This window comes from Lacerta agilis, chromosome 10 (assembly GCF_009819535.1).
Source record: "Lacerta agilis isolate rLacAgi1 chromosome 10, rLacAgi1.pri, whole genome shotgun sequence".
Taxonomy (NCBI): domain Eukaryota; kingdom Metazoa; phylum Chordata; class Lepidosauria; order Squamata; family Lacertidae; genus Lacerta; species Lacerta agilis.
The window spans coordinates 46,955,136-46,982,760 of NC_046321.1; the positions used below are offsets into that span (position 1 = coordinate 46,955,136).

Sequence of the window (27,625 nt, forward strand, 5' to 3'; positions counted from 1 at the left end):
ACTTACATTGTACAGATAGCACACCTTTCACAGGTAAAAAATTGATTTTATGCAAAAACAATATATCGCCCTCTTTGCCATTTTTCCATGTCTCCCCCCCCCCACTTTCCTTCTCCTTTCTCAGCTTCATCAATCTCCTTTAATACCTGAAACATAGGTCGTCATACTTGTGCAACAAAAGCAACACAACGTGTAATTACAAAACAAACTCAGGAACAACGGTCATCACGAAATGAACAACAAAGACAAAGAATGACTCAAATGTGTACCAAGGAAACACCAGATCAACATGAAACCACACGTCAGGATGCACGCTTACAAACACAAGAAACGCGTTTCCAACTTTCACACAAGTCAATAAGCCACAGCAACGCCTGGCCGGGTCAGCTAGTTTTAAATAAAAGGACACATTCTACTCATGTAAAAACACACTGATTCCCGGACCGTCCGCGGGCCGGATTTAGAAGGCGATTGGGCCGGCCTTGACCCCCGGGCCTTAGTTTGCCTACCCATGCTCTACCCTAACTGCCCTTTTCCTGCAGCAGAACAGCTATACCACTTTGGTTATGCTGCAAGGCTGATGTACTCCACTCTCTTTAAGTCACAGCCCCTGCAGCATGAGTATAATAATAATAATAATGGGTTTTATCTGCACTGGTAAAGCAATTTTTAAAATGTTTACAGACACATGGGAGAAGAGAGAATCACATTTCTTTGTATGAAATAAGACCAGATTTAGTAAGATCAGGAACTCCTTTCTTTGGTACTACCTTTTGTTTTGGGCTGACACACAGCTCCCCAGTCATTAAACCCCAGATAGCTGAATGGTTTGCCATGCAGCATCAAACACTTCCCCACCAGGGAAGACCAGTAGAAAAGGCTTTAAAACAAACCAAGAAATCCCTTCTTTAGAGACTCTAGACAATGCCGGTTTCGCTCTAGCCTTCTCCTTGCCTAGTTGGACAGATCTGTTTTACTAAAAGTTAATCATTGCCTAGGACTTCATTCACTGGCTAAAACACTGTCAGGGGGGAACAGGCTACTTTCTCACAAAACAAGCCAGGAGCAGTGCCTCCATGTTTTGCTTTACAACTCAGGTTCTACAAAAGTTAGGCACTGACCAAAGTGGGCATGGGGACATTAATTCTGTGGAGGCCAACAACTTGTAATAAAGGGAAAGTAACTAAAGAATCACACACAATTAGACTGTAGTTTACTTTATGGAGCAAGTACTAAGTTATAAATTGATCTTCTTAGCTAGTTGGCAGGAGCTGGATTCAAGTTTGTCGCTTTAAAAGCCACTGTGTTAATTCACCTTTGCATAGATCAATGAGCATGTTCATTGGCATTGGTAAACAGGGCTTCTGTGTGTTCTGGCACCTGTCACAGTGACCCATTGCACCAGAAGCGGTTTAGTCATGCTGGCCACATGACCCAGAAAGCTGTCTGTGGACAAACGCCGGCTACCTCAGCCTGAAAGCGAGATGAGTGCCACACCTATAGTCACCTTTGGCTGGACTTAAATGTCATTGGCATTAGTAGGGATATTTTTCTGATCTCATTGACATGAACTGACAATAGAAATTTTAATAAGACATATGAAACATAAACGGACAATTACGAAGCCTCTAAACATTAATGGAGAAATGTTTACTTGTGGTGTGTTGTAGACATTTTTGTCCCAATTTACTATTATATTATACTATATAATATTCTAGTAAATTTGTATTGGAAACTAGTATAAAACATGGGCCTTTCCCCATGGTACAGTGTATCATATAGATTTGTTTTCCAAACCCTTTCAGATAACTGTTAGAAACACAGAAGGGTTTTTTAAACAAAAATTATAGTATGTTTCAATGGAACAGAAAGATCTCACAAAATCAGAATAGTCTCGCTTGGAGCCAAAGTTCTTGGACCACCAAAAAACTTTTGCATTAGTGCAGCAGCTGAATATTCAAATGCTTCTGAACGCAGAATCTTTTCCCATCAAGAGTCTTAAGGAATACTGCGCAGAAGCACCGAGCAAAGAAAACAATCTTCAAGAGTTCACTAATAAAAGCAACAGTTACATTTTATATCAATTAGCATTTTTCAGTTATAAACCTTAGATGCAGGTATGTATGAAGATGAGAAGGAAGCTCCTCTCATGATAATGTAATACATTAATGCTCCCATAAGTCCCATTATATCTGAGAGTATACTGAACTCTCATAATAAGACATATGCATTATGTGGGGAAAGGGTTTGAAATAAGTACCTTCAGCAGCATTTGGAAATGCTACAAAGGCCCATTTGATCTTACTGGTAGTTTTAGTATTATCTGAAGGTTGTAGTCCTATATACAATTCTCTGAAGCGAGCTACACTTTACTTCTGAAGAGATATGCATATGATTACACTGTAAAACTTCTAAAAGCATGTGTGTTACAGAATAAGCTAAAAGGAGGTAGGAAATGAAGATTTTACAGGACAACACATTTCATTCTCCAGTTTTTCAAGGTTTCCCTGTTTTGCTACAGTTGCAAAGCCTTGAAAACCTTTTGGCTAGTCAAAAATCAGTATTAAACAATCTCACATTAATTACCCTGAAACGACTTAGCACTGACTAGCTGACTAACCCAATATAGCAGCAGTAATAATTTGCTGTTAATAAGCAAAATTAGTTTTCCAAGACATGTCCCAGCAAAACTAACTACTTGAATATACCATCTCAAAGTAAATAAATTTTACACCACACTAAAACACAGTGATGACAGTGAGGCTATGCAAAAACCAGCATTTGTAATCATGTAGCATTACAGAACCTCACAGTGATCCTAAGCAAATTTACTTGGAAGTAGGACTATTGTTTCAATGCAAGTTCATTTGAAGTAATAAACATGAAACATGATAATAATCACAGTCATCATAAGTTTGCTCAATAGTCTTGCAAGGCACAAGAGTCTATGAGTGAGCTCACTTTGTCCCACTGTTTAAAAAGTGTGGCAGTGGGAAGAAAGGGGCGTGCCAACCCACTGGGACAACTCCACTGCTTTTGTGAAGTTCTGAACTCCTTGCCCTGAGTTTGGACTCCATCAGACTATTGCTTCTAGTCTGGCTGGCCTCACCTTTCCTGTCATCTAGTCTGAGAGCTAATGCTCAGGCCCCTCTCTCTTTTTTGCCTCAATAAAGGTTTATTCTGTACACTTAAAGAGAGGCTCTGTCAACATGGGCTGGACAGGAGTCAGGAAAACAACAAAATAATATCTCTCACACACTATATAATTTACAAATCAATTGATTTCATAGAGACTGTATATAAATTTAAAAAAAACTATAGCTTGAGCTGAACTTGATTACAATAATAATCTATTAATCACAGTAAATTGCTTCTAGGACTTATTTTTTTAACATTTTGATACTGTATGTGCTGGTTAAAATATAACATAAATTTACCCATTGAACCCCCCCCCCTTGCATTTCTTGTAATGCAATATCTTATGCAATATTTTTTCCCAGGGTATCCAACATTAAGCCCCCTGGAGGTTGAAGACTACAGCTTTCATCATCCTTGACTAATGCTGCTGAAACTAATGGGAGTTGTAGTTCAAAACATCTGAAGAACACAATGTTGGCTGTCTCAGTTCTCTGCCATACATTCATTTCCTGTCTCCTAAAAGATTTTATATTTTTTCCATAACCAATGAAATCTGATCAAATATATCCATCTCTGCCAAAAGCTCTTAGTTCAATGCTGAATATTTTTCCTGCCAATTGTAAGTTGAAAAACTTAGCAAATTCATTAAATGGAAGGTATTCTACAAAAACTTAAAGAAAAATTAATAATCAAAGAGGGTAAGAAGTTATATATTTGTCTAGTAGACCAGCCTCATGCCCCTGGTCAACTAACAAGGCCCAATAATATGTCATCTTACTTTAGTTGGTTTCAAATTTACAATGTAGCAAGTTGAAATAAATACAATGTGATCCCGCAGATGTTTACTCAGAAGTATGCTTCACTGGGAATTATTTGTAGGCAAGTGTGTTGAGGAATGCAGCCAACTCAGTTTATTTGCCATATTTATAGACTGCCCAAATGCCCCAGGACAGAAATGCAAAAAATTAAAATAAAAAATGAATAATAATATTAAAGACCAAGCAACATAAATTCCATACAAATAAAACAGCAGCAGCAGCAATAAGAATTCATTCCATTCTATCTCACCTTTGCCCGAAGACTGAGCAACAATGTGTGCCAGTTACATTATCAACTGTTGCTTCAGTGATATCGCTACCAACTGGGCTTATCCAACATCTAGGATAAGCCTTTCACCTAAATTTTGACATTTTGAAATATCAAAACACTAAAAAGCCTTGCTAAAATCAGGTGTGTGTGTATATATCTATATACTGAGAACAGGTTTACCATCAAGAAGCCATATCATAATCGATAAGAAATGTTCAAGGGAAGTAAAATATTACTAGATTCAAAATATTTTCCCACTATGCCTAGGCAGAGAAAAAGGAACAACCCTCCAAATGGCTTAAGAGCCTAAGACACCAATCAAGATTAGGACCGAAAAGCAAGGGCTATAGTAGTAACAATCCCATAAGTGCATGTTCAGACAACACTCTAAGACAAACTTTGGCTTAGTTCAGCATAGCAATGAAAAGGGCCAGGGTTGGGAAAAGCAACAGCAATCTTGAATTATTTGCGAGATCCTGGTAAAGCCATGGTTTGGCTTTCCATGTTGCGCAAACCAGGCCTTTAAAAAATAACTAAGAAGTTGTCTCAAGAGGCAATATGTTGCTCACCACTAATTTCTTCCAATCAAATTATTGGTCCCTGTGCTACAAGAATACATGTCAGCTGGCACTATGAAGCCATACTAGTTTTTCATTTGTTTCCCCCTATCAGTTCATGAAGAAAAAAATGCTTCCAGTCAAAACTTTAACTAGGCTCACATGTGCAGTTATAATTAGTATGCTGCTGTCCTATACCAATTAAGTTGTGACAGGGGACTCAAAGATAGCCTTGGTTAACAGGCTATGCAGGAAAGACATCCATTCTTATTCCATATACAGTAGGCAGAAATATCACTCAGATTTGGAAAGCATGTAACAAATCTGATTCAATGCTTTAGTTAACTTTAAAACAAAAATATGCAAAAAGGAATATTTCATTAAATCACTCCTACAATCTGTGTACTCTAAGTCCATTTTCATGCAAAAGAATGGCTCGTGTTATATCCAGTGTAATTTTATGTCCCATAGTCAGTAACATTTTGCTTGCAATTTGATTTCACAATTCAGTAGAACCTGCTTTTAAACTACTGTCCTATTTCTTGGTTTAAACTTTCCTTTGTTAAATTTCATACAGTTGATCTCAGCTACATCTACCTGTAGTACTCGAGTCAGCCAATTTTCTCTAATGTATTTCCACTTTCACATTTATGGAAGCTGCTCTCATGCTAATAACTACATAATAAGCCCAACTACACATATTAACGTCTTTTCACTAGGAAACGTTGCTAGACTTCTAATAATTTTGTTGTTCTCTTATGGTGCTGTACAAGTTTGTCCCAAAGAAAAAATGTACTAGGGCAAAAAGTAACCAGGCACTGTTATTTTGTTAAGGCGAAACTGAGAGACTGGGACAGCCATTCTTGCTCTTCATATTTCTGACCTGTTCAAATTCAAATTGTTGCTTTACAACAAAATTTGGGTATGCGTAAGGATCCCTCAGCACTCTCCTCACCTTACCTCTGCATGCTCCATTGCTGCAGGCACTCTCATCCAGCCCTGCTATGCTGTAGGAAGTGAGCCAGGCTGGAAGAAAAGTGCTACAGTACAAGCAATAAAGCAAGGTAAGGTCAGCTCCCCATCAGCAATCCAAATGGTTTGCTGAAAAAATTATGACTCCTGCTCTCCCTGCTTTAGACATTAACAGGGCAGCTGTGAACAAACAAACATGGCTGCAACCATGACATATAGAAGAAATTCAGCTTCAACTTTACAGATTCTCATAACAAGCACCTTTAGTTTGGATTTAGATCCCAGGAACAGAGACGCAAGGCCCCAGCAGTGAGGAACCTTAAGCCCAAGGACCAAATTCAGCACTCCGATTCTCACCATCTGGCCCACAGGACTCTCCACAGCTCACAATCCCTCCACTGCCACACCCCTCTCCCCATGCCACACCTCTCAATGGCTCTGCTTTGCACCCGCAAGGAGTGGGTCCTTGCTTGCCTGGATGGAGCATAGAGAAGAGTGTGTGTAGAAACTAGCCTACTGTACAAAGCCCTACCTCCTTCATTAGCAGTGTTAGAATCTCAGATATATAAGCTAGGTGCCAAGTGGATCATAAACTAGGGTTACAGTTGCCAAAATGGAATGTCTAGCTGCCATTTTTTGGGCAAGATGGCTCCAGTGTCTTATTTTTCAAATGATGAACTGTCTATCAGTTCAACATCTGGCGAGTTTAGATGACCACCTTGAGCTAGGTTAAGAACTTTGATTACCTGAGGAAGAAAGGTCACTTTATCCAGGGACAGTCAACATATGTACCTACTGCCCTATTTCTACCTCTTTTTCTTAATGGTGACATGGACCACTCATAATGTAAGAATATTCTTCACAACTGTGAGCAGGACAATGGGGTAGGGTAAGCGAAGACAAGCTACAACAATTAACTATAATGTTGTCCATTGCTCTTGCTCAGAATAAGCATTTTGGTTCCTGAGATTCATTCTGATTGTGCAGATAAAATATAACCAATATAATTCTACAGGATATGGTATTTGTGTGTGAAAACAGTCAACATTCAATGATCCCCAGGCATGCACCTCCAGATGGTAGGCGTCATCCTGGCACCCAGGCACCATCACTTAGTCGCAAGTGGCAGATAGTCCAGTGCAAAATGCACCTTGCTAATTTTGAACACTTGATTGTTAGAGGTGATATGCATCTCAATACCAGTTGATGGGAATCACAGGTAGGGACAGTGCTGTTTTCACTTAGGTTTTGGTTATGGGTTTCCCAGGATGAAGAAAATCAAGGTGGGTTGTCAAACTTTCCCCCTCCCAAAAAAATATTACTATTTTTGAAAACAATTCCAGCAGTATGCCAGCTACATTCTGCCAGGAACACTAGCAAGATCAAGCTCCACCATAGTTACTACCAGTAGTTATAACTACTGAACTGTATAAGAAACTTTTCATGCGCAACATGGCACAGTACCATTTAGAAGTATCACCCCTGTGATGCAAAATCCTTTATGTCTATATAGATTTAAGCTGCAACAAGTTCAATGGGGATCACTGACCAGATAAATGGATATAGGATTGCACCCTTAAGGGCTCGTCTATATCAGTGTTTTTCAACCACTGTTCCGTGGCACACTAGTGTGCCGCGAGATGTTGCCTGGTGTGCCGTGGGAAAAATTTGTTTATTTGATTCCTATTCAAGAGAATTACTTTATATATAGTCAATATAGGCACAGAGTTAAATTTTTTAACATTTTCTAATGGTGGTGTGCCTCGTGATTTTTTTCATGAAACAAGTGTGCCTTTGCCCAAAAAAGGTTGAAAAACACTGGCCTATATAACCAAACACCATGGTTAGTAAGAAAACAGGTACTACTAGCATATCCCCTTCACCCACTGTTCATTTACTTCCTCCCATGTAAATTAACTTTTAAACATCAATTGACACAAAGTAGTGAGATTACTATGTTAGTCACCAGTGCCACCAATGCTACCTAGATGCACTGACTAGGGACATTTTCCCTCTTGAAACAGTGCATTACAAGTAGCAGACAACAAGTTCAGATGAGCCATCTTCAACTACACCATGGATTCCTCTAATACATTTACTGGGGATGTTTGCTTCAGCCACCGAAGCATGGAAGCAGAAGTGGCAGCAGGCAAGAAGAGATGAAGCAAAGAGACAGGAAGCAGTGAGGTGGCAGGGGCAGAGAATATTGTAGCACAAGCAAGAAGGAGCAATTCATAGAAATAAGCCACATACCATAATGACACACACACACATTCTACCTGAACACCAGAACACAGTCTGGGGCACAGGCCACATACAGGCCAATATAGTGGTATTCATGCATTAGATTTGTAATGGGCAGAGGGGAGAGAAGCAGTCTGAAATCAGGAGACCAACTACTGAAAAGGGGGTATTGTTTTTGTTTGTTACTATGTTATGCATTTTTGTGTTTTATATTTGAAAGCCGCCCTGTGGTCCTCAGATGAAGAACAATATAGAAATTTAACAACAATAACAATAATATATTCAATTTCATGCTTGAGTCCTGACATTTTTATCCTGGGTAAATGAGGGGTTGCTTTTATCAAAATGCATATACATTTGCTATTTTCAGTTCATATACCACGGACACATTATAAAACCACCTGCTTTATAAGGGCATTTGCATGATGCAGAAATTCACTGTAGGATCAGGATTTAAATTTGCACATTTAAACATAAAGTTCATTTGACAATGTATTACTCAATTCCTAGCTAACCAAATCCAATGTTCCATACTAAAGAATTTTATCACTATGTCCTCAGTTTAGTTCTGTCATTTTTACTATTATTATATCTCCCTCAACTTTCTTACTATAATCTTGTTTTTCCTAAGTTTTACATAGTAAACTGCTACTGGAAATGGTTAAACCAAGTTCAACTATAATAATTCAATTTTTATATTTTAGATTTCCCTAAAAGCCTAAAAAATAAATCTGTACTTATTGCTGCAGGTACAAAATAAATACTTTTTAAAACGAAAGCAAGTTATTTCTATACTCAATAAGGTAGGGGTAGCTAACTAGTAACCCTGCAGATATTGTTCAGCCTCCCAACTCCCATCAGTCTTAGACAGCACAACCAATGGTCAGTAATGATGAGAGCTGAAGTCCAACTTTATCTGGAGAGCCAAAAGTTAGCCACTGCTGTTGCAAATCACATAGCTGATTTCATATGATCCCTTCCCAACCCTGAAACTGTTCACTTATGTTTATTTTGATCAAACATCCACCTATCAACTCAGTTCTTTTGCAGAGCATAAAATTAGGCTCAGAGAACCCAGTATAAGCAGACGCATGCCTGCTTCCTCTGTTGTGGGAAACTGGGCATGCCTACAATCAAAAAGTCGCTGTTTACTGTTGCTTTGGTGTGTCTGTTGGTAGAAGATAACTTTTGTTATACTGTTTTGAGTGGCTGCATCAATGCTATCAATATTATTATTTTGAAAATTTGTATACCACTTAAGCAGTTGTCTCTAAGCTTTCTTGAGTTGTTGCTTTTGGGGAGAAGCAAAGCTGGCTTCCAGCCTAAGGGTTATGGAATGCTCAAGCTGGGAGCTGAAGCACTGGATTTTTGAAAGCAAATCTTAGCTTTATCTTCATTCTGTTGGGTGCTGTAGTGGCTGTTGCAATGCAGAACTTCTGCAAATTCAGAAGATAAATTCTGACTGAAGGCTAAGAGTCCAATCCAAGATGGATACTTTCAAGAATGAACAGCTCCCATTACCACCAAATCACAGTAGTAGCTGCAATTTTGCGCTAGCACAGCAAATGCCTGGGACACTATTGCTGCAACAACGCAAGAAAGTAACACCACCAGTGCAACTGTGCCAAACATTGCTTTTCAAAACAGGACTGAACAGTGGCAAAGAAAAACAATCCTATCCATATTAAACTAATGTTAACACCAAACCACAAAGTATTAACTTAGTGACGTGTTGAGCACCCTAGTCCACATACAATTGCTAGTACAATTGTGCCAATTCAAAGCATTCCTAGGACCAGCCACCGAGCCACAAAAAATTGAAGTTTAAAAATGTATGGCAATGAATCAGAGCCTGATAATAAACATTCTTCTGTAGTCTCTGATTCTCACCTGCAGGCCCACAAATGGAGCTTTATGCATGAATTAGTTAACAACTCTTTATAGGGCTGGACCTCAATAATCATGACATTAAAAACAAATGCAAAAAAACTGGAGTTTAAAAATGTATGGCTAATGAATCAGAACATGATCATAAACACTCTTCTGTAGATTCTGATTCTCACCTGAAGGCCCACAAATTGAGCTTTATGCATGAATAAGTTAACAACTCTTTATAGGGCTGGACCTCAATAATCACCACATTAAAAACAAACACAAAACACGTTTAATCTGGAAACTTTCTCCCAACCTTCACATTCCCATGCTATTTTTTTACCAAATAACAAAACATGTAAAAGCATGCTTCCCAGCGGCACTGTTTCTTTAAAATCCTTCATTAACACTGTAAAATATCCATACATAACTATTTGTAATTCACTTTGCTAATATAAGTGAGCAAAGCTTAAACATCAAACCTGAAGTCCAGTTCAGAGAAATTATATTAACTGCTGCTGCTCACATCACAAGAACAGGTAAAGTCCATGAATGGTTACTGACACTTTGGCTTCTGACTGCTCACTACACTTCCACAAATCATAAAATTACCACATCTGCCAGGAAGTGCAATGCAATATAGTTAAACTAGAACCTCTTTTGTTTAACTTTTTAGGTGGGAAACAGAGTGTAAAACTGAATTTTAAAAATGCTGAGAGCATCCAATCTTCTACATACAATTTTAAATAAAGCTGAAACCCACCACCTCATTGTGATAATGCAACTGTCCAAGTTAAAAGCTTGTTCATATTAATAAAAAACTCTCACTCACTCACTCACACGAAGAAAGCGAAATCATCTATAAAGAGGAATGTGTTGAAAATTCAGTGAGGTGTTTGATCATCTTGTAAGATGTTGGAAATCAGATGAGGCTATTGAAGCAATTTTCATACACACACAGTTATTGGCCTGAAATGTTTGGATATTAAAGGACACCTTGGTCAGTCCTTCTCATTCTAAGCACCTGCTAATGAAAGCAATTTTAGGAATAATTGTTTAGTTTAACACTAACATGATGCAATTAAAATACTGAAGTCCGGAGAACGTTAATATGTCTGATGTAGATTTTTCAGTTTCGTTGTTCTGTATGGGACAATGACAATAAAGATTATCGTATCGTATCGTAATATGTGGTCATTTGTTTAACTTCTTAAAGACGTGGTCTACATAAAGGCCAACTCACGAGCTTACTATTTGTATACCAACGGAACACTCCTATGCTCAAATTGCACTGGCTGAAGGTATGTCAGTGTGGGGTCTTGATGCATACATAATGTCAGGGATATATTGACAAATTCTCACTGCTTGCTCCACCAACAGAGGGTCCAAATATGGGTGGCATTAGGAGCAAGTCAGGGAAGGAATGGGCTTACTCTGAGTTGTAAACAGCTTCAGGACCCACTCCTGGTTATTACACTGGTAAAAAGTTATGCCAGCAAAAGTATTGATCTGTTTTAAAACAGCCCCAATGAACTCACACTGTCCTCACTCTGTGCACACTATTGTGACAAAGCATAGGATTCTGAATAACTCTGCACTCAAATCATAGCACACCCAGACCTGTATATAAAATCTCTTCCACAGAGCCCATAACACTATATGATGTACACCAGGAGGCTATATTTCTCTGGCCTCCTGTAACGCATACAAGGGGATTCTGATTATGGGAACTATGGAGAAAGGGCACTTTGCACAAACAGCTTTAACTCAGCAATATGTTATTCCTCTACTTGTTGTTCTAACACTTTTCTTCTAAGAATCTTTAAATATATTTTGCCTCAGGACACACAGACAAGATTCTGAGTTTGACTCCTTCAACTAGAGATGAAGGGACAAAGCACTCTACATGGGAAAGGAAGGGAAGGAAGAGTCCATGATTCAATCCATGACTACTGAAAATGTTTCAGTCTTTTATGTGCTTCTCCCTGCTCCCCATGAAAACAGTGCCCCGGTTATACTGACTGTTTAACTGCTGGTTGCAGTGCCTTTCTGCACTGTGTAGAAAGGGGTAGGGTTAATGCCAGGGTCTCTGACCCAACCATTGCTACTACTGCCCAAACACTCTTGATGTATTTTGTCCTGCAGGATCACAATAGAACAAATGGACATGCACAGAGTTCCCCTGCAACTACTCTCATGGGAGATGTGATTATATTTTCAGTCATTACACTCTCCATCAGGCAGAGTGAAGGTGAGACAAAGGAACTGGGAGAGACTAGATGGGAGCACCCAGTATTAATCACTCATTAGCACCTACTGAGAATCTAAGGCAAGGCTGTGTGTTGCAGATGCTAACTATTGCTGATTCCTGTCCTGGGATCATTAGCCTTACCTCCCCACAAGCAACCCTCCAACAGGTGAGGAGGAAAGGGTGTTCCCAATTTCCAGTGTCATAAAGGCAACTAGTGAAGCCTACTGCAAGACCAACAATTGCCAGCCTTCATGTTCTAGCTGGACAACTTTGCAAGATGTTTGACAGATGTTTATGTAACAGTTGAAACCATACGCAGCAAAGGGAGGCAGCAATGGGTAAATACTACTTGTTCTTCTTCTGCCTATTATTATAGGCATAGTAGCCCTACTGGAATAAGAAGGTTGGCAACCATAGCCATTTACCTGCTTCCACAACTGACTCCATTGCCAATGTTCTTTAGTGAAACCATTCACTTTCTCATACCTGTTGTTTGTTAGCTACTGGGAGCTTGTTACTGCAGTTTGTCTTCCTGTGGGTTGTTTTTAACTTTGTACTGTATAGGATTCTGGCTACACTACACATTACACTGACTTTATATGGGCTAACCTGGCGGCCAACTTGATTGCCTGGTAAAGCCAGCTTTGTCAGATGCTGAGATGGACTGAAGGATGACAAGTATTTAAGAGCAGTTCTTTCTGTGTTGTTAGTAAATGCTGCTAGTAAATGCCTCAACAGCATCATTTTAAAAAGTTACCCCTTAATTTCCTTCAACAGGTTTTGTAATAAGGGGGGGGGAATCCAAAGACCCTAGTGAAAGTCTGGTTTTCATAACTGGTGCCAAAACAAGCTTTTTAAAGACACCACAGACTTCCTTAGCAAACTTAACTCTATTAGACAACTTCCACAGGAAACCATCTCAGCAACTGTGGAAATAGAATTATTATATACAAACATCACAATGATGATGTGCTTTGGGACATCATGACTACCTTCCCTGGCAGAGAAATACAGTCAGCATCACCCCAGAACATTCACATATCATCCTCTTTACATACTATTGTTTCAAGTTGAGATACCCATCCCTACAAACCCACAGTACCACAACAATGGGCACATGTGCAATACCACATACCAACATCTTCATAGCAGACTGTGTAGTATGTGTTTTAATTAGCATTTAACCTAGTGGCATACCTCAGATACACTAATTATGTTTTAATCATTTGGACAAATAGTGAGGAACTGTTTCAGAGATATCACCAAAACATCACCTACTGCCACCCTACAGTCAATTTCTGCTTCATCAATTCCACAACAAGCCCAAGAGGTAGACCACAGTGCCTTTATCTTTACCTTTACCTTACCTTTACCATCTATTCCATACAACACACTCTGGATATAGGACAAAACACATCTGAATATGATCTTATACAGAAACTAACCGACCACTAACACCTACTTCCATGGCACCAGTTATACCGACAGTGCATTATCTACATTCAGTTGACTGTCTATAAGGATCTGTTCAATGACTGGAAATGCCTGCTTCACACATAACCCTATCCATGGTTTGATGGATCATCCAAACCATGCACAAACTATGGCATAATTACTGCCAACAAACAATAATCTGAAGTCATGGTTTGTTGTTGGCTAAGGAACTTTTAGTTTGTTTTAGGAACGGCTTGGCATTACATGTGAATCCGATGCCCTTCCTTAACTATGGTTTGGACATCCTATCCAGATGCTCACCAAGCTACAAAGGCGACTATGGGGTGCGGCACTCATCTTGCTTCAGTACGAGGGAGCCGGCATTTGTCCGCAGACAGCTTTCCAGGTCATGTAGCCAGCATGACTAAACCACTTCTAGTGTGACGGGACACTGTGCCAGAGCACACAGAAATGCTGCTTACCTCCCCACTGCAGCGGTACTCACACTGGTATGCTCTTGAACTGCTAGGTTGGCAGGAACTGGGACAGAGCAACGGGAGCTTACCCCGTTGTGCAGATTCGAACCGCCAACCTTCCGGATCAGCAAGTCCAAGAGGCTCAGTGGTTTAGACCACTGGGAGCAGGTGGAAATCAAACAAAGCTGGGTTTGTTTAACTGTCTGTGGTTAATATGTGGTTTCCTAAACAAACCATGGATCACCGTTATGTACAAACCAGGCCATAGGCACCAATGCAACAAACCAGATAAATCTTTTTATTAAAATGAGAACACTGCTAACAATGCAATCTATAACATCTAGGATTTCTATGCATGCCACTCTACAAATCACAAAGTGGCTGTCCTAAAACTCATTAATCTGGATGGACATTGGAAATAGTAATTGTGTAAACCAGTGTCTCAACAGCTACCATGGATTTCTTCTTCCCTATCATGGAAAACACTAAGGTGCATCACTTAAAAATGAAATTTCCACTGAGGTATTTCCTTTTAAAACACAAACAACTACCCTTACATATATACTATTATTCAGTCCCTTTATGTATATGATGAAGAGGACTTTAGACCATGAAAGTTAATGCTTTTGAAATGCTGGGTTTTTATACCACCTTTAAAAATTGTGCTCTGTTAAACTTTTCTGCTCAGAAGTAAGATCCACAGCTTAGGGACTGCCACAGATAATGAGGATCACACAACTACCAAGAGGACTCCCTCATCTTAACATCTGAGAGGGTCTGTGGGGAAGTAGATAGCCTTCCAAATATTTGGGGCCTAAGTTCTTGCTTTAAACAATGAGTACCTTGAGTCAGGTCCAGAAACAAACCAGCAACCAGTGCAGCTCTTTTAAACAGGAGTTATGGGAGTTGTAAATAGTAGCCCAGCCAGTAATCTGGCTCTTGCATTTTGGAACAGTTGAAGGTTCTGAGTTGCCTTCAAGGGTAGCCCCACATAGGGTACATTCTAGTAATCCAATCTGGAAGTTATTAGAGCATAGAATAAGTGGTCAAGTCATCTAAACATCTATCTGGGCATCTATTAACTTTGTGTATTGCTTTAGCACCAGCTGACTGTCTGTGACGGGATGCCCACATAAATGTACAAGATGAATAGAAAAGTGACAAGTAAATTACTTAAGTTGTGAACAGTGATTCCCCAGAAGTCATTTACACAGGTTTACAAATCCTCACAGGGATAATTTCAGGATGGAAACAATAAGTTAGATGTTGTTGTTGTATCAGAATAAAGATGTCAACCATCTTTCCACTACTTCTTCAAAGGCATCCACAAATTCACTTGCCAGCTCACAAGGAAGAAGATCCTCAAGCCCTCTGTTAGCCCTCTGACAAAGTGGAAATCCAGCACCAAACAGATCCCTGCTCCAGAAGCCTCAGTTCCACTGTAGGTTTTGAAAAGATAAGAACAGCAGGAGTCCCTTCCAAGCAGAGGGAGAGACTCATGGTGTCTTAGTTGACCCTTGTGGTCCCTTCACCTCTAATAATAATAATAATAATAATAATAATAATAATTTATTTGTACCCTGCCCATCTTACTAGGTTGTCCCAGCCACTCTGGACAGCTCTACAATTCTATGATTTTACTTTCACCATACCCTGCACACATGAAATACTGTACCAGTCTCTCAAGCCTCTTTGCATGCGAGAGAATACAGGGGAAAACACTGATAGTTACTTTTTTAATGGCTGATTAGTAAGCCAAGCCAACATTTATTCTACTATCTGCTTGCTATATTCTGCCCCTTCTCCAAAAAGCTCAGAGCAGAATCTACCTCAAAGGACTGTTTTGAGAGAATGCGTGTTAGAGGGCGAGTGTGGTACAATGGTTAGAGTACTGGACTATGACCTGGGAGACTAGGGTTTGAATATCCAGTCAGCCATGGTGCTCACTGGGTGACCTTGGGCTAGTCATCATTTCTCAGGGTTGTTGTGAGGATGAAATAAGAAGGAGAAGAACCATATACACCACGTAAAAGAAATAAAAGGGGTAGGCTAGGTGAGCAGAAATTTGAACATGGGTTTCCCATATAGAAACCCAACAGGTATCACTGACTGATACCTGTTGAGTTTATTTATACACTGGCTGTATTACCAATCTTACATATAGAACTAATTTGGCATTTAAAAAAACAGTGAAGCATTTAAAAGCAAATTATTAAACAAAATTATTGCACATAGGACTCAATCCACCTTACTTAAATGATTAGATCAGTGTTTGATGTATACTAGCAACAATTTTAAAGGAATATTCCTATACAATATCTGAGAATGGAGATTTATCTCTTCCAATTATTATTTTCTTCAAGCTTCTCCATTTTTCTTTTAATGTCTTTATTTTCTGCCTCCATCACACTCCCTGGACAACTGCCTGCACCTCCTTAGGGAGACCTGCACCTCATGTAAACCAAAGCCTTCTATTCCCATTTCACTCTAAACAACTATAAATGCCAAAATCTATGCTTCTATTGCCACAATGTCCATAAGGCCATGTGTTTGTGAATACCTTCACATAGATAATTGTCAATGACCACACTAATATCTGCTTTAAGACCCACTTGAGGGCTCACAGCACAATGATCATAGAATTGTAGAGCTGGAAGGGACCCCAATGGTTATCTAGCCCACCCCCTGCAATGCAGGAATCTCAGCTAAAGCAGCCATGGCAGATGGCTTTTCAACCATCAGATGTGAAAAGGTTCCTCAGCAAAACACAGACCTATTAGCAGCATAGCCACTACTGCAGTCACGTACTTGAACTCACTCTCCTGCACTAATCATACTAGTCTGTCTGGACTAGCAACACCTATCCCAAGGACTAGTCCCCTTGTGGCTTACAGGTGTGAAGCACATCAATTCAGTATACCTGGAACTTGCAAAATCATTCTGTCTGGAAGGATACTTCAAACATGCTCAAATCATAACAAAAAAAGCAAGGAAACATGTGGGCTGGTGCAGGGGTGGGGGAAAGGTTTGATAATGTTGACATTGGTTCAAGAATGGGCTAATATCTGCCCCCTCATGAATATGGTAATAAAACAAAGACCAGTGCTCTAGATGAAAAGCTGCAGTTACAAACCAGTGTATGCCCACATATCATGATTAAAAAAAGATTTATACATCCCTACAAGGCAATGCCATAATAGGAAAAAAATCACAACATAAGTGATCTGGGGCCAAAGTTGGGAAGGTAATTCTTTATAGGTAAAAGGTAGGTCTGGAGCCCAGATCAATCACCCTTACAAAGACCAATTATAAAGAATAATTGTATCAGTCATAGGGTGTTCATACTATACTCATTGAGAAAATAAAATTTCTTCAAATTCTCTTTTTTAAAAAAGTTCTGAAGTATTATGAAAATGACTGCATAAATTCAAAAACAATAATTATTGATGCTTATGGGTTTATTATACAGTCATCAGCAGATAAGGTTTATTTTTGCCAATATGTTAGCAAAAAAAAAAAAACCACAAAGAAATCAGTCATTTCCTAGTGCAGCAGTGGCACACATGTATTTTAACAAGGACCCCTAAAAGCAAAAACAATACAAAACTAGATTTTTAAGTATGTCCAGGTGTGTGTCTGCTGCAATGAATATCAGGAATAAAGAGATGACATGATCTAACACATGAGTTACAATGGAATCTTATATATGTCTGTTCAAAAATAAGTCCCAGTGGGGATCTAGGTATAGGACTGTATTCCTAATAGGAATTAACTCTGTGCCACACTTTGGCTGCAGTTTCATTTGAAACTTGAGTAATATGGGAGAATTAGAGTGAAATCTCAAGAGAAGCATGTACTATGTCTTTTGATTAAGTGTATCCCTATTAGCTTTTTCCAATACTTAATATCTGTAACACACCCCAAAACATCCTTAAAAATATCAGTATCTCCTTATCCAAACCCTTTAGAAGAGAAGATACAAATTAAAGGTGAACATACACACTTGTTAAACAAGAAATTTCTTGTTATAGTAAAATTTTAACAAAAGCATATGCCATCACAAACATGTATACAGCAACTTTATATTCCAACTGATTCTGCCTAAGGATTTCCAGACTTCCTTGTAACTCAATAACCACTTCTACACTGTTGCTGTGACTCTACAGCTTTAAAATGTAAGTCAATCTAGGACAACCAATGGAAAGTGCACCTGCAAAAATTACATTTCTTAATTCAGAGTGCTAAATACCCTAAAGTTAGATTTTAAAATTATTAAAACTTGCCTGTCACAAAACAGAGCAGATTGTACCTACACTGACAGAAAAATGAAAACATTTGCATCTTAAGTTTAAATTATAAACTCAAAATATTAAACTTGTTTAAAATAAAGTATCAAAAATTCACAAACATAGATTCCTTGACACAAACATGGAAACACATCTACAAACATGGGCTATATATATTAGTATTATTTGAAAGATAACATCATATTACAATTACTACAATTCCATTATAAAATATAGGACTTCAAGTAAATATTACATGAAACTATTTATGAATTAAAATTGCTAATGATTGGGGGGAGGGGAAATCAAGTAACAGCAACAGCATACTTAATAGAACCAACATTTCAAAAATGCAGCCCCCTCCCATATTTATAAGTAATCCAAAGCATACCTTCAGCAATAGCAGTCTTTTGATAACAAAGAATGTATACATCTACCATTTATTTAAAAATACATAATTGTAAATCAACATTCCATCTTCAAAAACAGATAAGCAATGCAATTAAACATTGAGTTGCTAAAACTAAAATTAATTTGCTTCACATAGCCAGCCTTACTGTGATATCAGTGTTAAATAACCAATAAAAAGCTTCCTACAACTACTATTTGTACACACTGGGCATCAGGCAGAAGTAAATAAAAAATAATGCAAATCCAGAAACATCATAGCCTTTAACAAAAGAAAAAGGCACTTTCAACTGGCAAGAGACACAACAGCAATTTTTAAAAAAGAAATGTCTCAATGAAGGAGAAGATATTGCTTATTTTTCACACCCTAAAAAGAGCAAAATGCTACTACCCCCCATATTCCACACCACTGCTGCAGAAGTCCTTATCAACACTTACCGCAAGTAATACTGTTTTAAAGCGAAGGCAGCGTTAGAACAACTTCTGGGAAAGTTAAACTCTTCTACAATTTCTCCCCACTGATTCTTCTCAGATACCTGTCAAAAACAACACACTGAGATGCACAAAAACCACACACATGCACAACGTCGTCGCTCACCACCCTCAGAAAAAGGGCTGCCATGAAAAACCCAACAAATGTGAGAAAGATCTCTGTATTTCTTTCCATCTGATCTGGGATCCCTATTTCGCCCTGACAGGCAACCGTGGCGATCCCATCTCGCTCCTCCCCTCGCATTTTACAACATTTATTTTATTGGGGAGCGAGAAAAGGCTTCTGAGGGGTTTTTTTTTTGTATTTCGGTGTGGAGAGGTTTGTTTTTGTCCTCGCTGCCTGGACAATAACCAATCGGGAGTCTCTCCGGCCGCCTTGCTTTTAAATCCTCCCGCGGCCCGTTAAAAAAAACCCAAAGAAGTTGAAAAGGAGCCAGGCCGAGTCGGGATGGGGGGCCGCCCCCGCCGGCCCAGGGGTGCCGGGGCCCCGTCCCGCCGAGCCCGCCCGCCAGCTCCCGCGACACAGAGAGGCCTTTCTTTTGAGGCCTACATTTTCTGTCCCTAGCCTTGAAGCCTAAAGATGGCTATTTGATTACACACCGTCTTGGCTGCCCCTTTTGTTATTCCTCTCCGGGAAGGGCTGGCGGGGCAGCGCCTGGTCCCCCCCACGGCCGCCGGGATCATCTCCGAGCCCGAGCTCCGTGCCGATTATCGATGTTAAACATGCCCGCTAATTTTGAGTTGCACTAAAACTGCACTCAGAGAGTCTCTCCCTCTCTCTCTCTCTGCGCGCGAGGGAGAAACACACACACACACAACCCGCAAGCGGAAGAAACTGCCTCACACACGCCGCCTTGCCCACTCTCTCCTGCCCTCCAGGAGACGTGGGGTTATAACAGCCCCCTCAAAAAATAAATATCTAGAGGGGGGGGGACCCTGGGAAAAGCGGCACTCCCCCCCCCACCCCGGGCTCCAGCTCTCCGCCAACAAGGCCGAGGCACCAACCTGCCTTGCCTGCTTCCTCCTTCCCCTTCCCCCCCCTTCCCAGCCCGGCTTGAGGAAAAGACGGGCGCCGACCCCCCCAGCCCGCCGCCGGGGCCCCCGAGGGCGGCGAGAGAGTTGGGGGAGGAGGTGGGCGGGCGGGGAAAGCGAATTAAAACTTCCACTCACCTTCCCGAATCCGCCTAAAGTGGTGACTCGGGTGTAGAGAGCGTGCAGGTCCAGCTCCTTCCCACCCACCACGGGGATCTTCTTGAAAGGAGACCTGCCGAGAGAGGAGAGAGCGCCACAAAAACAACTTGTCAAGTCGGCCCCCCTTCCCTGCCCTCGCGGGGGGCCGCCTCGTCCTTCAGGGAAGGGGCTGGAAGTTAAAATCGGCCGCTTCGCACAGCCTCCCCCCGCCGCCATCCCCTTCCATCTCCCCATTTTCCTCTCGCTCACCCTCTGCTGTGGTGAAACTGCCGCAGCTCGTCCAGGAAAGCCAGTCCTTTTCTCCGATGGTCGGGTTGGTTTTTCCCGGTCGAATTTGCCATGTCGGCCCCCCGATTTAAAAAAAAAAAAAAAAGGAGGTCGGGGGTTTTTGTCTCCTTAAGTGGAGGGAGGGAAAAAAAATCCAACAGAAAAACAACAACAATCCGCGGCTCCTCCTCGCCTTTTTTCAAGAGACCCGGGTTCCTCCTGTGCTCGGCCGGGGATCAGCCATGGAGAGGGACTTGTTTCGAGAAGAGAGAAAGGGAGAAAAAGTTTAAAAGGAATAAGGGAGCCCGGAGAGAGTGGCAATTACGAGTCCTGTCTCCACACAACGCGCAGCGAGGGAGAGAGGGGCCACCGCTCGGCAATTCTTGCCGCCGCCGCTGCCTTGCCTGCCTCTCTCAGCACCACGAACCCAGCCGATCCAGCCTGCACATGAGACTCAACATGGTGCTGCTGGATCACACAATGAATTGGGTTAGTGTTGTGGTAGGGTGGGGGTTGGGGGAGGCTGGAGTGAGGGACTGACAGTGTGTGTGTGCGTGTGTGTATTACAGACGCGGCTCCATGAGATCTCCCCTCTCCCTCTCTCGCACCACACATACATACACACACACACTGTACAGCGGCGGCGGTGGTGGCGGCGGCGGCGGCGGCAGCGGGATTCACTTCTCTCCTCTCTCAGACAAAAAGATCTGAGGCCGCCGTGCTGCTTGCCTGGGCGAGATCGCGACACAGCGCACCCCGCAGGCCGGCCGAGGCACTGCAAAAGGCAGCTCCGAAATGGCAAAAGGCAGCACTGCCAGCGAGCAGTTCCTGGCGGGGAACAATAGGCTTCTCTCGCGGCTAAGGGCTCATCTGCAATGTGCCGCAAACTTCACACACACAAAGCCGGGCGGAAAGAGAAAAGGCTGGAGGAGGGGGGGGGCAAGGAAGGGGTTGGAAGCGGCTACTACCGGTTGTTCCAGGGTTAGGGGCAGGGGGAAATGTTCCATTCTTCCCAAACTTTAGAAAGATGGAAGTGCTTTCCAGGTTAATCGGAGGAGATAAAAGAATCGGGGGAGGGAGGGACTTGCGTGTTTTGTATATAAACAAACCAACTGTATCTTTCAAAAGGAAAATAAAATAATCATCAGTGTATTTTTAACTTTGAAAACCTTTCTACATCAAAACTGGGAGATCCCGCATATTTTTGGATACCATATGTTTGTTCATGTGAACACATATTTCCTAGTATCACATTACGCATGGCCTAAAGTAATTTTATGAGAGTTCCTAACCTCTGTAGTTCAGGGTGATCTAAAAAAAAATCTAGAAAGTTTTCTGTAGCACATGACTTCTGAAGATTCACTAATAATACAAAGGTTTTATATTAAAAATAATAATAATAATCAGCTTCAAAATATATGAAACTTGTCTAACCATGGCAAAGCCGGGTGATCTCCCTAGCTCAAATTCCATCTCAGCCATGAATTCACTATAAGGCAAGTCTTTATTCTCTCAGCCTGAGGCCGTGTGCAACGGGGGGGGGGGGGGGGGTAATAATATTGGCCTACCCTGCAGGGGTGTTGCAAGACTCAATGGGATAAACTGTAACACACTTTGAAATCCTGAAATGCACTACATGAAGTTTTATTATTGTACAATAAGCAAGTGCAGCTGTAATTATCAGGGAATATCATATAGGCAGGGAAAACGTACTTACTGAGGAAACTTGGGCTATAAGTTATACCTGGCCCCATTGTGTATGCAGCACATAGTTTTATTAATTTACACCATATATATTACTTATTTGGTGTTTTTTAAACCAATAATATGACATACCAGTGGGGTGTGACATACCAGCCCACTACTTTTGCAAATCTTATGGGTAATAAAGCAGTTAAACTATTAAAGGCCCCTGATCCAAAATATGGATTGCGAAACCTAGAGGTCTGTAAAAGTGAATGGCGGTTTTGTGTTCTTTGACTATTGCAAGCCCAGACTGCAAATCAAGTAGCACAAGAATGAATGTGTAAGAAACACAAAAGGTAAGTGCTATGAGAGATTATAGTTGTTAGGGGAAAGGGAGAAGGATGTGATCTTATGCATACAATACTGTAGGTAGGAATGTGGGGAAGGGGAGGATGATCTCAAGGTGTGTGAGACCTGGACAAGGCAAGCAAGAGGGTAGAACATTTGAACCATATTATGTATCCATACACTTCATAAGACTTGCTGCAGTACAATCCAATATGTATCTTTGTTGTTGTTGTTGTTCAGTCGTTCAGTCGTGTCCGACTCTTCGTGACCCCATGGACCAGAGTACGCCAGGCACGCCTATCCTTCACTGCCTCTCGCAGTTTGGCCAAACTCATGTTAGTAGCTTCAAGAACACTGTCCAACCATCTCATCCTCTGTCGTCCCCTTCTCCTTGTGCCCTCCATCTTTCCCAACATCAGGGTCTTTTCTAGGGATTCTTCTCTTCTCATGAGGTGGCCAAAGTACTGGAGCCTCAACTTCAGGATCTGTCCTTCTAGTGAGTACTCAGGGCTGATTTCTTTGAGAATGGATAGGTTTGATCTTCTTGCAGTCCACGGGACTCTCAAGAGTCTCCTCCAGCACCATAATTCAAAAGCATCAATTCTACGGCGATCAGCCTTCTTTATGGTCCAGCTCTCACTTCCGTACATTACTACTGGGAAAACCATAGCTTTAACTATACGGACTTTTGTCGGCAAGGTGATGTCTTTGCTTTTTAAGATGCTGTCTAGGTTTGTCATTGCTTTTCTCCCAAGAAGCAGGCGTCTTCTGATTTCGTGACTGCTGTCACCATCTGCAGTGATCATGGAACCCAAGAAAGTGAAATCTCTCACTGCCTCCATTTCTTCCCCTTCTATTTGCCAGGGGGTGATGGGACCAGTGGCCATGATCTTAGTTTTTTTGATGTTGAGCTTCAGACCATATTTTGCGCTCTCTTCTTTCACCCTCATTAAAAGGTTCTTCAATTCTTCCTCACTTTCTGCCATCAAGGTAGTATCATCAGCATATCTGAGGTTGTTGATATTTTTTCCGGCAATCTTAATTCCGGTTGGGGATTCATCCAGTCCAGCCTTTCGCATGATGTATTCTGCATATAAGTTAAATAAGCAGGGAGACAATATACAGCCTTGTCGTACTCCTTTCCCAATTTTGAACCAATCAGTTGTTCCATATCCAGTTCTAACTGTAGCTTCTTGTCCCACATAGAGATTTCTCAGGAGGCAAATGAGGTGATCCGGCACTCCCATTTCTTTAAGAATTTGCCATAGTTTGCTGTGGTCGACACAGTCAAATGCTTTTGCATAATCAATGAAGCAGAAGTAGATGTTTTTCTGGAACTCTCTGGCTTTCTCCATAATCCAGCGCATGTTTGCAATTTGGTCTCTGGTTCCTCTGCCCCTTCGAAATCCAGCTTGCACTTCTGGGAGTTCTCGGTCCACATACTGCTTAAGCCTGCCTTGTAGAATTTTAAGCATAACCTTGCTAGCGTGTGAAATGAGTGCAATTGTGCGGTAGTTGGAGCATTCTTTGGCACTGCCCTTCTTTGGGATTGGGATGTAGACTGATCTTCTCCAATCCTCTGTATCTACTCAGAAGTAAAACCCCATTGTTTACTCCATATGTTATACATATGTATGTATGTATAGAGTTGCAGCTTGAAGTGGGGCATTGTATGCCGGTGCTCCATACTATGTATTAAAATGCACGTCCAAAGAAAAGCTTCTGATCATTTCTGGTAACTTGATTAATTTAAGCACACCACTGAAGGGCAAATCACACTATTAAGAAAACAAGCCCTACTTGATTTCCAGAATAAGCTTATGTGATCCCCACATCCAAAGTTTGCTTTCCTTAGTTTGCAATCCATATATTGGAGTAAATTCCAGTGAGTTCAGTAGGGCTTACTTACTAGACATGCCAAAGAATGTAGTATGTGATAGTCCTCGTTAAAAATTTAGTAGCAATAATACCCAATGAAGAATTTTGTAAACACAACCCAACTCAGAGTTGGAATGTATGTGTAGAATTCAAATGAAATTTTGTTTTGTTTTGTTCCCACAGGGTAACAGATGATTTCACCAATCTTCAACAGAATATATATCAGCCTCAGAGTAAATGGAACTTCAGATAGTTTGATAAACTCTTTGTAATACTTGGGAATATTTCCCTATCACAGCTCTTTTTCAGTTGAAAGTAGAATGGCTGTTAGGCCCATAAAATAAATTATACTGTAGATGACCACTTGATGATTTAAAAAAATATGTCACCAACATTTAAAAATTGTAATGTAGGTGAACACTTGCTTTCCCCCTTAGAATAAGATTCTAGATGACTATTTGAGACTTATGGGGCAAAGGGCACTTTCCCCTCTCATGCAATGAACTGAACCCCCAGCCCTGTATCATCATGTTATCAAATCTGAGATCTAGTAACTAAAGTTAGGAGAGAGTTCTGTTTAAAAATCGATTACACATTATGGTCTCCAGTGAGCCGGTCAAGGAAATCTATATTCCCTTTATGCCATGTACTAAATTGCTTCAGGAAATTAAAATCTAAGATTATGTTTTTCTTTCAGCTGGATTGCAGTTTCATCTTGAATACAGAGAGATAGAGATGTATTAAGATGGTTGGTAAAACCTGCCCTCCAGGTCATATTCATTATTGAGAAGAGGGCAAAATCCCCTGGTTTGGGATTATTTCTCAACATTTTAAACCTCCTGCCCTTCTACAGCAGTTTCTTTGAGGGGGGAGGGAGGAGAAGTTCTGCAAATCTCACCCCCAAAACCACCCTAATCCGAAGGGTGCATGCAAAGTTCGATCGCCGTTCCTTATTTTGCTCTTTCAAAGTTAATATCCGCAGAAATAGCTGTTGCTCCAGAAAAAAAGAAAAAGGCAGCACCAGGCGAGCGTGCGTTCAAGCGCCTTGTGGGAACATGAGGCTTTTTTCTCGTCCTCCACTCAGGAGGGAGAGTTGTAAACAGTCCTCGAATGACTCAAAAACTAGGGGTCTCCCTCCCACAAGCGCCTGGTAACTTGGCAGAGGTGAGTCAGTTCCCTCGCTTCATTTCCTTGCGCGTACTGTATACTGCGGCGGCGGGAGCAGCGGCGGCAGCAGGGATACTCAAACTGCGTAGCCGGGCTAGGCGGCTCTCCGCTGCCAGAGCGCCGCAATTTGCGCACGGTCCCTTACGCAACCGTCCGCTGGGGGATTCCCTGGAGGGGGTCGATATCATCCCGCCACCGCACTAAAGGCCCCAGCCAGGAGCCGTTGACAGCGCGGCCTTCGGAGGACCGAGGCGGCGGCGGCGTCGCCACCACCACCACAGCACCAACGGGGCCGCTCGGCTCTTCACAAAATGGCGGCGCCCACGGAAAAGAGCAGCCCCATTTTGTGCCTGTGGAGCTGTCACAGCAGCGGAGAGAGAGAGACGGGCTCGGCTGAAGGGGGGCCGCGCGGAGCAGAAGGCGGCGGCCGGGTCAACGCGTTGAAAGAGGGAGAGGGGAGGTGGGGGAGAAGGACTTCGCCGCTCCCTCGCTCCCCCCCTCCCTCCCCAAGACGAGCCTTGTTGACGCGAAAGCCGGAGGCGGGCGGAGGCGGCGAGGCAGCAAAAAGCAGCAGCAGCTGCCGCCCTCAGGGCTTGAGGGCGCGGGGCTGCTGCTCCGCCGGTCTTCGCTGCGGCTCCTCGCTGCTTTTTGGCCTTTCTGGATTGGCTGCTCTTTCGTCTCTCTCTCTCTCTCTCTCTCTCTCTCTCTCTCTCTCTCTCTGTTATTTTTTATTTTTTTGAATTGGGGCCATTTTCTCCGCAGTTCGGATTTCTCTCAGACCTCGCGAGCGTTCGCCTCCTCCCCTTCCGCTGCCGCGACGCAGGTCTCCACCCCGGGGTGGGACTGGAGCGCCGGTCGCCACAGCGCGATGGAGGAGCCGGAGGAGGAGGAGGGGATGCTCTCGCTGCTGCTGCCGCCGCCGCCGCCTCGCTCCCAGCCCCGTCCCCTTCCTCGGCTTTCCTCCACAGATTATTCTTTTTTAACTACAGCAGGGCCCTGTAACTTTTTTTCCTTAGTCATTCTCTCTCTTTTTTGTTCTAGCAAACCAGCACTTCTTCCCCAAGCGAAGGATGGGCAGAGTTGTAAGACTTTTAACGCGCGTCACGTTTGGGAATGCATAACTCTCGTGCTTTCTTTTTTCAATTGTGCCTTTCTGAATGTATCTCGCCTTGTTAAAACTGATGCTCTCTTCCGTGTTGCAGTGCTGGCAACCCTGCAAGGTACACATCTACGTTTATGTAAGGGATCTCGTGTTTGGTCTTGTTATCAATGGCTTTTTTCCCCCTACGAAGATGTTTCGTTTTTAACAAGCTCTTTTTTTTAAGGGATTTAAAAAAAAAAACCTAAACTTGAGTCGCTTATTTTAATGGTTAGATTATTTAGCACCTCTAGCCTGCGAAAATTATTTTGAAAAGGCTTTAAAGTGATGCGTTGAGGCTGGTGTGGTTTGCAATGCATTGTCCTAATTCTGGGGGGTGGGGAACCCCAACCTCATCGTAAGGCTTTTTGCGATCAGAGTGCCTTAGTGAGCAGCACAAATTAAACTACGTACTTGATTTGGTAATATTTATGAAAAATAAAAGCTCAACTGGAACACTGCCTAATGGTATACTCTTAATTTGTACCAATGTTAACATTAACTTTGTTAGAATGCAGATATTGTGATTTGCCACAGTCTTACTTACAGTAGAATTTAAAAGGTAGTTATGAAACAAAGCCACTGTGGTCATTTTCCCAGTGCTAATTCGTACCCACAATTACGGTAACTGTTTTACTAACGCATCTACTTCTCCCTTCTGCTTACTATCCTTTCATGCAATGGTAATTGTTTTCCTATGTGGTTTCGGCTTTCTTCTCAGGAGTAGACTG

General features: G+C 41.7%; 1 protein-coding gene and 1 long non-coding RNA gene across 4 annotated transcripts in view; one reads left to right on the forward strand and one right to left on the reverse strand.

Moving 5' to 3' along the window:
• Positions 1–27,625, reverse strand: part of ARID2 (AT-rich interaction domain 2) — a 102,786-nt gene that overhangs the window by 70,397 nt on the left and 4,764 nt on the right. Inside the window, exons 2-4 of one of the 2 annotated variants that reach the window (XM_033163449.1) lie at positions 20,660–20,930; positions 20,390–20,483; positions 19,166–19,263 (exon numbers count right to left, since the gene is read on the reverse strand). In XM_033163449.1, coding sequence (XP_033019340.1) covers positions 19,166–19,263; positions 20,390–20,483; positions 20,660–20,751 — 284 coding nt within the window. In that variant the 5' untranslated portion in view covers positions 20,752–20,930. Of the gene's footprint in view, positions 1–19,165; positions 19,264–19,819; positions 19,970–20,389; positions 20,484–20,659; positions 20,931–27,625 lie in introns of those variants that run through there. The other variant, XM_033163450.1, reaches the window with a different exon arrangement.
• Positions 20,924–27,076, forward strand: LOC117054523. 2 transcript variants are annotated; one of them, XR_004427511.1, is made up of 2 exons: positions 20,924–21,166; positions 26,798–27,076. It is a non-coding gene; the product is annotated as an uncharacterized LOC117054523 (long non-coding RNA). The 2 variants fall into 2 exon arrangements; XR_004427510.1 differs by lacking the exon at positions 20,924–21,166 and adding an exon at positions 25,599–25,753.